This window comes from Saccopteryx bilineata, chromosome 4 (genome assembly GCF_036850765.1).
Source record: "Saccopteryx bilineata isolate mSacBil1 chromosome 4, mSacBil1_pri_phased_curated, whole genome shotgun sequence".
Taxonomy (NCBI): domain Eukaryota; kingdom Metazoa; phylum Chordata; class Mammalia; order Chiroptera; family Emballonuridae; genus Saccopteryx; species Saccopteryx bilineata.
The window spans coordinates 239,803,386-239,817,112 of NC_089493.1; the positions used below are offsets into that span (position 1 = coordinate 239,803,386).

General features: G+C 35.8%; 1 protein-coding gene across 1 annotated transcript in view; it reads right to left on the minus strand.

Annotated features, from left to right (window-relative positions):
• Nucleotides 1-13,727, minus strand: part of TMEM232 (transmembrane protein 232) — a 222,839-nt gene that overhangs the window by 141,814 nt on the left and 67,298 nt on the right. The window contains exon 9 of the mRNA XM_066277857.1: nt 8,622-8,776. Coding sequence (XP_066133954.1) covers nt 8,622-8,776 — 155 coding nt within the window. The remainder of the gene's footprint in view (nt 1-8,621; nt 8,777-13,727) is intronic.

A 13,727-nucleotide genomic window follows, 5' to 3' on the forward strand; every position in this document is an offset into this window, starting at 1 on the left:
TAAAGGAGAAGATAGTCTCAGAGATCACAGAACTTTTTCTTCCCTGAATATACCTCATAATCATTAGGTTTTGGAAACCGTAACTAAATTGAGGCACTATCACTGAAATATGGATTGAAAAAGGTCCATCAGTGTCAGCCACCTAGGAAAATGCTTTACCAGAAACACACTCTTTTCAATCAATGCTGCTGATTGTAAAGTCTACTAAAAGTAAAAATACTTTAGCCAAAAATAGAATAGAAGCATCAATACCTATAAATTGTAGTTTGTTAAAAGTCAAAACTGAAAATTTAGGCGCATAGAAAGAAAAATTCAAATTGGATTAGGTTAAAGATTTTAACACAGCAATTGCTTCTTTTGAACCAAGTCTCCATCATTAATACATTGGCTTAGTTTTACAAGGCCATGAAATTAAACATGTATAAAGTGATTTATAAATATTATAGATTCCCACCTAATTTTTTAAATGAAAAAAACAACTGAGACAGAGGTTCACTGGCTTGTCTAAAATAGCAAGTTGTTTTACTTGATTAATTATTACTTGATTGATTTTACTCTTTAGTTTTTCTTTAATTTATAAAATTAATGTGAATCACTATAGATAGCTAAACAGTACCAAATCCTGAACTGGACTTTAATTAGCCTGATTGCAATCCAGTGTTCCTTTTACACTAATATAAATCAGGTAAAATATAATAACCCAGGGTTTCATAAAAAGCTTCTATCTATCTATTTATCTATCATCTATCTATCTATCATCTATTTATCTATCTATCTATCTACATACAACCTTAATTAAAAGGTTAGAAAATTCAGCATCCGAACAGTTTATTTAGGTTTTCCTTAATCCTTTACATGTTTCCTCAATGACCAAATTATAATTTTAAAAGATGGAATTAAATGTCTCCAAGTTGGAACCCCCACACAGGTTTATTTCAGTCTTTAATAGATACTTCAGAAAACACTAATGAGGTAAAAAAATGTATACAACCCTGCAGACTAAGAACGGAAGAGAGGTCACTAAGAGCAGTGACTTACAGGGAGTTTTCATAAACTATGCATAGAGCTGATGGACTGGACTGAGGACAGCAATAAGGAGCACTCGCATGCCACTTCACAGCACACAGCAGCTTCCCCCTCCCCAAGTTAAAAAAATTAAAGAAAAAATAAATATCTCTACTGTTTCTCCTGTTATTTATAGAATCAGAAAATTTTAAAATTAATTTTTTTAAGATTTTTTTTTAAGAAGCCAGAGTATTACTTCTTTGCTTCATCCTTATCTCTCCTTACTTATTCAGAGATGACAACTTCTGGATGACAGAAAGTATAGAAAATACTGCTTGTGGGAGGGCGGGAGGAGGAGGGAATACAAGGGAATACTGGAATGTGTTTTCTCCTTAAGGATAAAATATCACAGATCAGCAGAATTCAGGAAGGTCCCTAATGATGTTGCATGTTGAGTGTTGTAGCTTTTAAGAATGCTGTATTCTGGAAACATTAATCTCTTATTTAAAAATACCAAGTTTTTTATAGGTTTCTTCTAGTTCTGAGGTAAAAGAAATGGAAAATGAAAGAGTAGGCTCTCCATGAGAACAATAAAAAATATGTTTATAGCAAAGGAAAAAAAAATGAGGCTGAATACTCAGAGGATCAGCTCTCTGAAAATGATTTCTTACAGGAGCCAGAAGATATTTTTCAAGATGCTTAAGCATCTTTAATAAATCCCAGAAGAAGAATGAAAAGCTTTGATACTGAAATGAATGGCCCGATATTAAGAAAACAAGATATTGAAAGGAAAATATAATTTAAATCCCTAATTGAGGAAGTTAACTGCAAAACTAACACTTGGAAGGGGGCACACTTGAAAAACCCTTCCATAATTTAGAGAAAGATAATTACATTTAAAGCTAGCAAACTGAGACCTATTACTATCTAATGCCTATTGAAATAAACATAAAAGCAGAAAAAAAATCTTAGTACTATAGTAAAAAAAATGTATGGATTTTATATTTATAAAGAAAACAAGACTCACTTGAAAGAAAGAGAACTTTCCAATGCCAAGAAGCCCAATATTTAATTTAAAATTTAATATAAAGACATATGAATTTTTCACCATAATGTAGAAAGAACCCTAAGCACAGATGGGGGTGAGAACATGAGTAAATGATGAGTAACCAATGGAAGACCTTCAGAAAGTATAAGCCAGTAGCTGCAGCATTTGCACAGTTTCACATAGTAGGAGCTTTTCTGTAAGTAAAGCAGATGATTTGTACCAAGAGCTTTCTAACAGAGTCAGTGAGACAAGAGAGGATGCATTGACCTTCTGGCTACCAGATTGCAAAGGTGTTTCTACAAATTACTGGATTAAAAAAAAATTAAAAAGAGGTAGACTGGCTTTGAATATCTCATTATAACTGTAAGTTAGAAAATAACATAGCAATATATAGAGTTTAAAGATGTAATTTTAAAAAGCTGTGATCATAGAAGTCTATTTCTAGGCAAAATGTACATTATTTTTTAGGGGAAAAATAAATGGTACACATGCTACACTAAGCCAAGGGTCGTGTGGAATCAGGAGTTCACTGAATAAAATAAGTTACCTATGTTTGTGTTAGAAATTTACTCAAGCCAACCAAGAAATGAATAGTATTTAAGAATTTAAGAATGGCAAACCCTACTGTTAAGTGGAAGATAGTGGTTTAAAAAAAAGATAAATTTTAATTAATCAACATAAATTTATAAATATGATCCCCCAAATGTAAAAATATAAAAAAGTTTTAATGGATAGAGCATTTTAGATAATGATTTGACCATAATGTTATCAGACACTCAAGTTTAAATTAATAGGCCAGAAAGAGGAGGGTTAGTATAAGTAAATTAGTCACAATCTTCATTGCACATGGAGAAAAAAAGGCAGTCAGCATTTCATTCCTGATTTTGACCATTTAGGAAAACTAGTTTAAAGAATACACTTATCATGGCATTGCCTGATGTTTGATAATCTGAAGAGATGGACTAAACAAAAAGCTAGTCTATAGCATGTCTGCCAAAAGGGCCCTTTCTCCGCTTACAGAATTTCATTCCTGGAGCTCCAGAGAAGAAGGTGGAGCAGAAGGAAGAGATGGGGTGTGGTCAGGCCACAACAGCTGTCTCACAGGAGAAGGAGCAGGCTGGCCACAGTTTGCTTTCTTCCTTTCCACCCTACCAGGCATTTCTCTTGATTATGTTGGTGGCAAATACTGTAATTACAGTAGCAGGAACTTTCGCTATTCATTTTTGCTCTCCTTGTTTTTTTTGTTTTTTTTTTTTTAATCGTGGCAAGTTATGAGACCCTAATTGGAGCTGCGACCCCTGTGTCATGAAAAACAGTTCTTATTAAATAATTTTCAGCAGAAAAATGGTGTAATCACATTTATGCTGTAGCCCTGGCAACAGAGTATGACAGATTAGGGAGGAGAAAAACTTAAGGCAAAGAAACCAATTAACAAGCTACAAGAGTCATGAGACAATAATGGCCCTAACCAAGATTGTGATAGTGGGAGGAGAGAGCAGGGAAACAGTTCTGAAATGTAGTAGTTAAGCTGTCTAATTTGGTTAACTTGAGCAGAGGACATGTGTCAGGTACCGAGACAGAAATTCAGTAGGCAGGACTGGAAAAATTAATTCAGATCTGAACTAACAGTAAATGAAATATTAGGGAAGAATGAATGTATAAAAAGTGTTTTCATATTACTTATCTTATTTAAATATTTCAAAAGCTCTTTGGGGTGACAATTATTTCTTTAACCATTAAACCGGTTCTGTTCACAGGGGTTAAGTGACTCATTCAAAATTAGGCAGCAAAAGACAGGACTAAAACTCAAGTCTTCTGATTTGCAGTTGAATGCTTTTTGTCTTTTACTGCATCAAAGCATAATTGATATGGTTACCATTGATATAGAGTGTTATATACTAAATGTTTATATTTAGGTCAGAAGATCAAAGGATCAATAAGAAATTCAGGAAATGAATCAGAAGAGTGAGGGCCTACATTGACATCTCAGCACATGAATAATGAGAAATATTATTAATAAAAACTTTGTTTGAATGGCATTGGTTAGACTGTCATATAAACATTATAATAATTACTGGGGTTTATGGAGATAGACAATGTAGATATCAGTGATCTAGACAGAAGTAAAGGCCTCGCTGCCCATGCAAAGCAGTTACTGCTATGTTCATTTCGATGCAAACACAGATACTGTACATCTGAAAAACACTCGCTATGTCAATATAATTTTAAATTATGAAGCTTCTTTGGAATACATTCATGAAGCGCATTAAATCAGCTATTTTGCTTTGGGAGATATAATTTTATGTTATACTGCTCTACTCAAATGCCATACTGCATTTATCAGAATCTTCATTGGCTAATAATTCAATTATAAACACAATTCATTATTTTCATGTTAGATTAGAAAGCCTTTTGCACCGGCTTGAGCTATCTCCCCAGAGCAAATGGGGCAGTTTATAAAAGGCCAAACCACAAGGTGGAGCATTGAGCATATGAAGCATCATATAAAGTTTAACCGTATTAAATGGAAATTGGCCTTACAGCAAGCTGCTTATCTACTCTGCTGTGCAAGGCAGCTAATCTTCCAAGATAAAGGGTGGTGCGTGGCAGCTGGGAGGAGCTTGTGGATTCTCTTTTTCTCTACTTGTTCAGCCTGTTTTATAATTTATTGTCTTTGGTGCATTTCCTTTCCTTGGTATTTTTCCTGATCCCCAGAGAGCAGAGGCTGCTCTAATTCTCAGTCCTTCTAGTCATTTCATGGATCCTGAGCCTGCTCTTTTCTGGGCTCAGCTGGAACCACATTGCTTCTCTTTCTTCCCTTTTGTATTGTATGATCTTTACAAAGGAGGTTAAAAGAAGTCCGGCAGGCAAATACATTCATAAGTTATCTACTGATGGATACATCAGAAATAAGCAGATGAAAAGCACTCATCTGTATGGACACCGGCAATTTTTGCCCACATTAAAAAATAGTTCTTCTGATCAATCACTTGAATGGTCTCCCTGTGCATTTTAAATTTTTGAACATTTATTTATTCATCATTATGGTACTTTTCTGATATGAATGTAAAATAAAATTGTTCCTGTTAATGCTCATGTGGCTTTGAATTTCAGGTATTAAACCAAAGATATCTTCAAACAAGTGTCACAGTTCTAAGGCTATGTGGTCCAGCAAATCCTGACAGTCTTAATTTATTGTTAAGGCCTAATGCCCTGTTGGTCAAATAAGTTTGTAAATATGATATATATGTTTGCTCACTTATAGTTTACATCGGGTGTGGGGGACAGGCTGTAAGCAGGCAGGGTCATTATAGCCTAAGGCTTAGTTTTAAGACTAAGCCTTTCCCACCCTTTTAATACTAAGATCTTTTCAAAACTAAGCTTCCACCCAAACCCTTGACTGTTGCATGATGTGGGGTGGTGCAATCTCATGAAGAATCCCATTATGCCTCAGATAAGTGACTTTGTATCAGAGACTTCCTTGTTAGTATACTAGATTAAAGGTTTTGATTTCTACACTATAAAATGGGTCAGAGGAGACCATGCTGGAAAGAGCAGAGAAAGGCCACATGGAGGAGAGGAGAAGCGGCCAAGATGGTGGAGTGCTGAAGGAGAAGCCAGTTTGTGCAGAGTTTGTGCAGGGAGAAGGAGATGGGGAACAGAGGTAAATAAGGCTGGTGAGGTAGAAACCTTTGATTCTAGGAAACTTGGATAAGTCAGTGGCTTTGGGAGCCCTGAATGGAAAGGGAAGAGTTTTCTCACTGTGTGTATTTCTTGCCTGCTGGGTGCAAGCTGGGATTAAAGGTAATGGCTCACCAGTTTTTGGCTCCATTGTTTCATTACCATCTGTCCGAAACTAATGCGAACCTGCATGGACCAGGCGGCTGTGATGGTGGCCGTGGCTACTGGCTTTACATGCCCCAATATTTCTATTCCATTCTAAATATATTTAATTCATTTTCTTAATTTTTTACATGTGCCCAATCTTAGGAGTACATGAGACCATGTAAAAGCATTTCTGGTTTTATTTTGATAATTATATCGCAGTTTGTTTTATAATATATGACTTCTTAAAAGCAGTATAAGCTGTTGCATAAATAACAAATACTTTGTTAAAAAAGTTAATTTTTTAATATTTTAATGTTATTAGCACTAACAGAAAATTTGACTTAAAAATTAATCAAGTTGCTAACGTAAAAAAGAGAATAATCTTCTGATGTCAGTGGATTATTTTTGTTTCTAGAATGATTTTTTTAAGAAAAGATTAAAGTCATTTCTTAAAAAGCAGTAAATATAAGAAATAGAATCAAAATTATCTGTCAGCGTTTTTTAAAATAATTATCTTGTCCTTTCTATTATATGTAGTTACTGCTTCACCATTTTTTCAATTTACCCTTCTGTTCATTCAGCATTGTCTCAGCATTGCCATGCTCTCTCTCAATTGCTTTCCAGAATGCCCTCCAAGAAAATGAGAAGTCAGGGCTCAGCGAAAAGGTGCCTCAAAGCGGTTATATCAATAATGCAGCCAGAATGACCGTGGGTTGATGTACTAAAAGGAGTGCTACCCTGGAACCTTAAAATCTAGTCAGTAGTCAGCCTAATAAACTTGGCCTTAGTTTCTTCATATGTAAAGTAAAAACTTTTGTATAATCTCTAAAACACCCACATCTATAAAATATTAAGTAGTTTTTAAAAAACTATCTTAAAGACAAACCATTAGCAAAGTGAATTAGATCAATGTTGATACAATACAATAAAACTGAGAACTGGTTAATGAAACAGTTCCTTGATTTTCAGAATCAGATATTCTTAATCAGCCACTTTTGGTATTCAATATTTAGGTGAACCTGTTTACTTGGTAATTATTAGAATACTTTGAAAATAAATTTGACAAAGTCATGCAGTATCTATTTTTATACGTTAAAATATAATTTCTGTTATTTTTAAAACCAAGTTAGAGTCTTCCAAGAGCTAAAGTAGCTCTAGTTGTTTATCCTTTGAAAACTAGGTTGTGTGTTTGAATCCCCTACAACTTATTGTCTATAATAAGAGTGGTCTGAAGGTATCACCATTGCTTTCAGAACAGCTTAATTGCACTGATATAACACTCTAACTTTTTCTTATATGTAGCAGCTCTAATATTAATATATACTTAATAAAATTATATTTTATATTGCATTATTGATATAACAGACATATTCTATTTGCATTTTTATCTTTCTACTTAAAGATGCTATTCTCACTTTTAAATGTAAAAGAATAACGATCTTTGTTAATTATAATACTGTGTAGGTTGTTCCCATCAGCCTGTGAGACAGAGTAAGTTCTAGATGAACTCTCTTCAAAACTAGGTGATTTCTAGAAAATTAGGCAAAATTTAAGTCATCCTCCAGAAATCTTTACTTGATCCAGATTCCCCAATTTTCCTAATAAAACTGGGAAAACAGCAGTGGTTCATAAGGAATGCTCCTGATTCTTATAATTTACATATCCAAAGACCATTGATGCAGTGTAGGCTACCAGAGGCTTAAACACTGGAACTAATTTTAAGAAAAATAAATGGCAATTGAAATTACAACTTGCTATGGCATAACAGATTATTATTATTATTGTTAGCATTAGAAAAGGAATTCTTATCATCCTCAAATATTAAAATGGAATATCTCTACACTTTGGCTGGTTGGCTCAGCAGTAGAGACTTGGCTCAGCATGTGGAAGTCCTGGGTTCAATTCCCGATCAGAGCATACAGGAGAAGCACCCATCTGCTTCTCTACCCCTCCCCCTTTTCTCTCTCTCTTCTCTTTCTGAAGCCATGACTCAAATTGTTTAAGCAAGTTGGCCCAAGACACTGAGGATGGCTCCATGGCCTCCGCCTCAGGCACTAAGATGGCTCAGTTGTCAATCAACAGAACAGCAGCCCCAGATGGGCAGAGCAGCACCCAGTAGGGTGCTTGCTGGGTGGATCCTGGTCCTGGCACATGTGGGAGCCTATCTGTCTGCCTCCCTGCATCTCACTGAATAAAAAACAAAAACAAAAACAAACTCTGATCAATTTCCTCAGAAATACTCCTTTAAAATATTTTCCCTCCATTGAACCCATGCCCTTTTTTGTATTAAGACATCTTTTTCACTTCTCAAATTAACATTTGTACAGGTGTAAACTAACAGTTAGTCAAAATCATTTTTGTTATACATTACAAGTAAGGCATAATGAAACAATTTTAGATTTCCCCCAAAATAATGAACTGTACTTCATTGTCATTGTTTAACAAGTTGGAAAATAAAAAAGTTTTAAAATGAGAATGAATTTATTAATAGTAAATTTCATTTAATAAAGACAAACTATGTAATACATGCATGCTCATTGAGTCAAAAAAAAAAGAACACTTTATTGATGAAATGAACTAATACAAAATATATAAATTGCCCTTGCCTTTGGAATTCAGATTATAAATTTTTTTACTAGTCAACTAAGGTGTGATTAACATTTAAGTACAAAGGTTATTTAACATTTAAACACAACGGTTTCTCCATGAGTTACTTTCGGATTTATAGGCTCCCTCTTACCAGCATTTCTGTCGAAGCTGGGTTTTATGAAAGACGACATGTTCAAGCACCTTGTTCAACTGGGGACTCTTCTTCTGAACACAAGTCCAGGCAGCTACACAGTGCCAGAGCAGGTGGTTAACTTCATATCTTTCTTGATTGAATTGCAAACATTTCTGGAATTAAAATACAAAAATATATCTGGAAAAGAGTTCTTTGACTTGAATAAACATAAAATAAATTTTAAATGTACAACTGAGAATGTATATTTACCTGAACTTCATGTTTCATTAAATATATATATATATATTTACAAAACACATTTGAGTAAATATATATTATATATTTATATATACACACACACACATTTTGTGAGTTAGTCTTCATACATTTTCACATGGGACCCTGGTGTTTAAAGAGATCAGTTCTATAATATAGCAAAAATTTTGTATTCTTTATAGAAAAACTGAAATTAGACACAACTGTGCTTCTTAGACTCTATATGACTTAGTTTCTCATGAAACCAAGGAGAAGGAAATGGGATTGTTTGAACAATAATCAAACAAAAGTTAGGTTTTTAAATGTGGATTTCCTCTTTATAGACCAAAACATATACCTAGCTGGACTTGGTCAGTGTCTGCAAAGTATTTTAAAAGACTGCAAATTCACACACACACACGCAAAGACTGTTAATTTGTTTTTTCTTAGAGTGCTTTCTAGCAGTTTTAAAGATTGAATCCGTGTATTAAACTGATTGGTATAAAGAAACCTGATTTTATTGTTAGACAATAACATAGCACTCTCATTGAGTTTTTATCAACAGTAAAGATTAAAATACACATCCTGTGATATGTACTCAATTTGCTAACTTAGCTAATATTTCACTCTTTTATACTCAAAAGAAACATTTAAAGAGACTCCAAAGGACTTTATAATTCTCATTTGTTCTATAAAACATCAGGACTGCAATTTAAAGAAAAATTTCATGTTGTGTTTTCTTAAGATGGAAGGCAGAAGTTCATACATTAATTTCAAGCTAAGACATTTTAAGTTTCTAGTAAACTGCTTAGTTAAGTTCCACAGATGTGTACCGATCTGCTTTGTGTCAGGGACTCAGACAGTGGAAATAGAGGCGTAAGATACAGTCTTGGCCCATGGCTATTGACTCGGGGAAACAATCATTCAGAGAGAGAAGCAAATGGAAACAAGTCATTGTTTAGAAAGTTAGAATATTCCATGGCAAAGCTTTATTGTAAAATAATGTAAGACATCAGACTGAAATGTACTGACTTCAGTAAATTCATATATTTTATCCAAATAACTCAATTTTCTGCTTTGTGGTTGACTCAAAAAATGGAACTCATAAAAATAAAATTCTTTTCCCAAATTGCTCTAGGTGTCTCAGCCTGGATGCCTAAAGGCCTCATGCTGCAAACTTATTTAAAATCAATAGGTGAGTAGATGTACTTTGAAACTTGTGATTGGCTTGACTAGTTAATTTAAAACAATCAACGTTTTTTTGTCATGATGTACTCTGCATGGATACATAGACTATTCAATTAGGTCAAAAGTTCTTTTTATTTTGTGGGAGAGACAGAGAGACAGAGAGAGGGACAGATAGGGACAGACAGACAGGAAGGGGGAGAGGTGAGAAACATCAATTCTTCGTTGCGGCTCCTTAGTTGTTCATTGATTGATTTCTCATATGTGCCTTGACCAGGGGGCTACAGCAGACCGAGTGACCCCTTGCTCAAGCCAGCAACCTTGGGCTCAAGCTGGTGAGCCTTGCTCAAACCAGATGAGCCCACGCTCAAGCTGGTGACCTTGGGATCTCAAACCTGGGTCCTCCACAACCCAGTCTGACGCTCTATCCACTGCGCCACCGCCTGGTCAGGATAGGTCAAAAGTTCTTGTTAACAACTTTAAGCACTGTCACCAGAGAAAATTTCCCAAAGTATTTGGAACACTAAAGATCAGGATTTTAGACAATGAAAACGATTTAAGTTTTATTTTTAGTTTTATATGTCTGATTTGACAGCAATATTTTTACAAGCTGCTCTGATACCTACAATCAGGTCATTTTGTTCTGTTGGATATAAACTTGCAGAATATCGACCTCAGACAACGGTACTCTGAGACCATGATAAATAAACAAACAAAGCTACTTGACTGTGCTTTTCTAAGCATAGACAAAAGGTCACTGTGCCACTTACAAAATACCCAATCAGAGAACTGTCCCTACTTTCCAGCAGTATCAAATCTAGAGAGAACCCCTGCTTCTTGACAGCCCCCCCCCATCAGCCAAAGTCCAAATGCTGTAATTGACTCATTCTAACACTTGCTTACTAAGATATTCTGTTTTCTTGGGCATGTGTTCTATCTCTGCAACAAATAATAAACCCACTGTGTTTAAATGCACGTGTGGTCCTGGTGGTCTTTGGCTGAAGGGCATTGGCATCATCAAGAGCAAATAACAAATTTGCTAAACCTGTGAATTTTCCAGGTAGGTAAGGCTGACTTTTGTGCTTTTATTTTCAGCATTTGCATGGAAATCCTGCTGAAGTTTTTCTTTCCCTGCTTTTTTTTAAAGAAAAAATACATTTGCCAAGCTTGAATAAATGAATATAACAATGATTATGTGATCTGATGCAATCCTTATGTTCATCCTCAGCATAACAGGTGATAGAGAGTTCTTTGCCTTTACACTAAATCAGTCCCACTGAGGGTGTGGTTAGCGGGTAAGTGCCATCTGCAAACAGTTAACTAGAGTCCAGAAATAACGAATATCCACTGATAAACTTTTTTTTTTTTGTATTTTTTTTTTCTTCTGAAGCTGGAAACGGGGAAAGACAAACAGACTCCCGCATGTGCCCGACCTGGATCCACCCAGCATGCCCACCAGGGGCGACGCTCTGCCCACCAGGGGGCGATGCTCTGCCCCTCCGGGGCGTCGCTCTGCCACGACCAGAGCCACTCTAGCGCCTGGGGCAGAGGCCAAGGAGCCATCCCCAGCGCCCAGGCCATCTTTGCTCCAATGGAGCCTTGGCTGCGGGAGGGGAAGAGAGAGACAGAGAGGAAGGAGGGGGTGGGGGTGGAGAAGCAAATGGGCGCTTCTCCTATGTGCCCTGGCCGGGAATCGAACCCGGGTCCCCCGCACGCCAGGCCGACTCTCTACCGCTGAGCCAACTGGCCAGGGCCTGATAAACTTTTATAACAAGTTGACAGAGTTAATTTTATATATTTTGTCTAATAACAATAAGTAATTCTTTCATTTATAAGTATTTTTATATTTTGTAGTTCATTATTGTAGTTTACAAAATTATCAGTCTATGACAATTTGGAAATTAAAAAAGAAAATAGTTAAGAAAGCTCTTTTACCCCAGATAGTTTGAAAAGCACAGAGCACTGCATTAAATGACTTCCAGAGGACTTTTTCGTTTTCCCCTGCCCTTCCTTCCCTACTCCCTTCCTTCCTTTCTTCCCGTGTTTTGGTTTTATGACCACTTCCAACAGTTCTTTTATCTGCCCCATTGCTGTTCTGTCCCGCCTTGGGCTTTGTAGGTTTGCAAACTGGCCCCTGAGCATGGTGAGCTGGAGAGACCCATGAAAGAGGCAGACTGCTCTAGGTTGGGGGTGGCAGGTTTAATAAGCAAGGCAACTTACCAGCTTGTCTTGACCAGCCACAAGATTAGACAACTCCATACCCACCGCCAGAATTTTAAAGTTTACATAGAGGCCTTAATTGGGTTCAGTCACCTATAGTACCCAGATGGTCTCAATAATACATTGCTTTTGTGAGTTTTATGTTAGTTAAAATTACTAAATAATTCTGATAAATAGTATATTTTAATATTTCAGTTATATCACTGAAAAAACTACTAATTAATTTATTTTGAAATTATGGAAGTAAAGTCAATTTAAATTTACCTGCAAAGTTGTCTCTGATAGCTTATATGTGTCTCTCCCTTATAAAAGTTATTTTTTTCTTGATAGTTGTACATAAAATTAATCTTTATATAATTTTCAATCTTGATATTGATAACACACAGTTTTTATATACTGATAAAGTTTTTGGAATAGCTTTCTTTCAAAAAAATAATAATAATACATTGCTTTGCCATGGACGCAGCCTTGAAAATGGCTCCCACTGGGGGGAAAAATGGTGAGCAGATGTACATTCCAAACACAGGGAACAGAGAGTGGAGCTCTAGAGGTCAAGACCTCTACATTACCTCCTCCAACAGCATAATGCCAGTGGCCAAGGCCAGTCAGGACCACATTGGATTTGAGCAGATGGTAGAGATTCCTAGTAACCATTCACAATCAAAGTACATTACAAAAATGTCACAAATTTAGATAACGCCTTTGGCAAACCAGTATTTAAAGCATTAGAGGTTGAGATTGCTAATCACATTTTAAGGTAAACCCTATGTGTTTCCAAGTTTTCAGAAAACTGTTAGTTATTTAGGACAGCTGCAACTATTCTATAGAGTCTATAGCATTTATTTGAGTTTGAATCTACCTTCTTCAAAGAACTATGTTATTATCCTGTGACAGCTAGCAAACTCAGCTTTGCTAGTGAGCAAAGGCCAGCATGAAAACTCAATCCAGTGGTCTGGCTCTGCAATCCACAGAGCTAATTAAAGTGTACCATTTGTCAAAGTCAATGGAAGCCTTGTGTCTGGATCAGCGTAAAAGGATATTACAAGGAAAAATAAATTCTAGCAGCAGGGAAAGGAAATGATCTGTTCTTAAATAGAGTTAACACCCATTTGTGAGGAGGCTTAATGTGTATATCTACAGAATTATTTTTTCCAGCTATTTTATAGCAACACATTTTTAAAATTAACTTTTAGAGAGAGAAGAGAGGAGAGAGAGAGAGAGAGTAGGGGGAGAAGCAGGAAGCATCAACTCATAGTAGTTACTTCCTGTATGTGCCTTGACCGGCAAGCACAGGGTTTCAAACTGATGTCCTCAGCATTCCAAGTCAATGTTTTATCCACTGCACCACCACACGTCAGGCTATAGCAACTTTTGAAAACAAAGTAAGTAATTATGCTTGTACTCCAGTGCTTGTAAATACATTAAAAATAAAACATTTACAGTGGCCATACTATGCTCTCATGG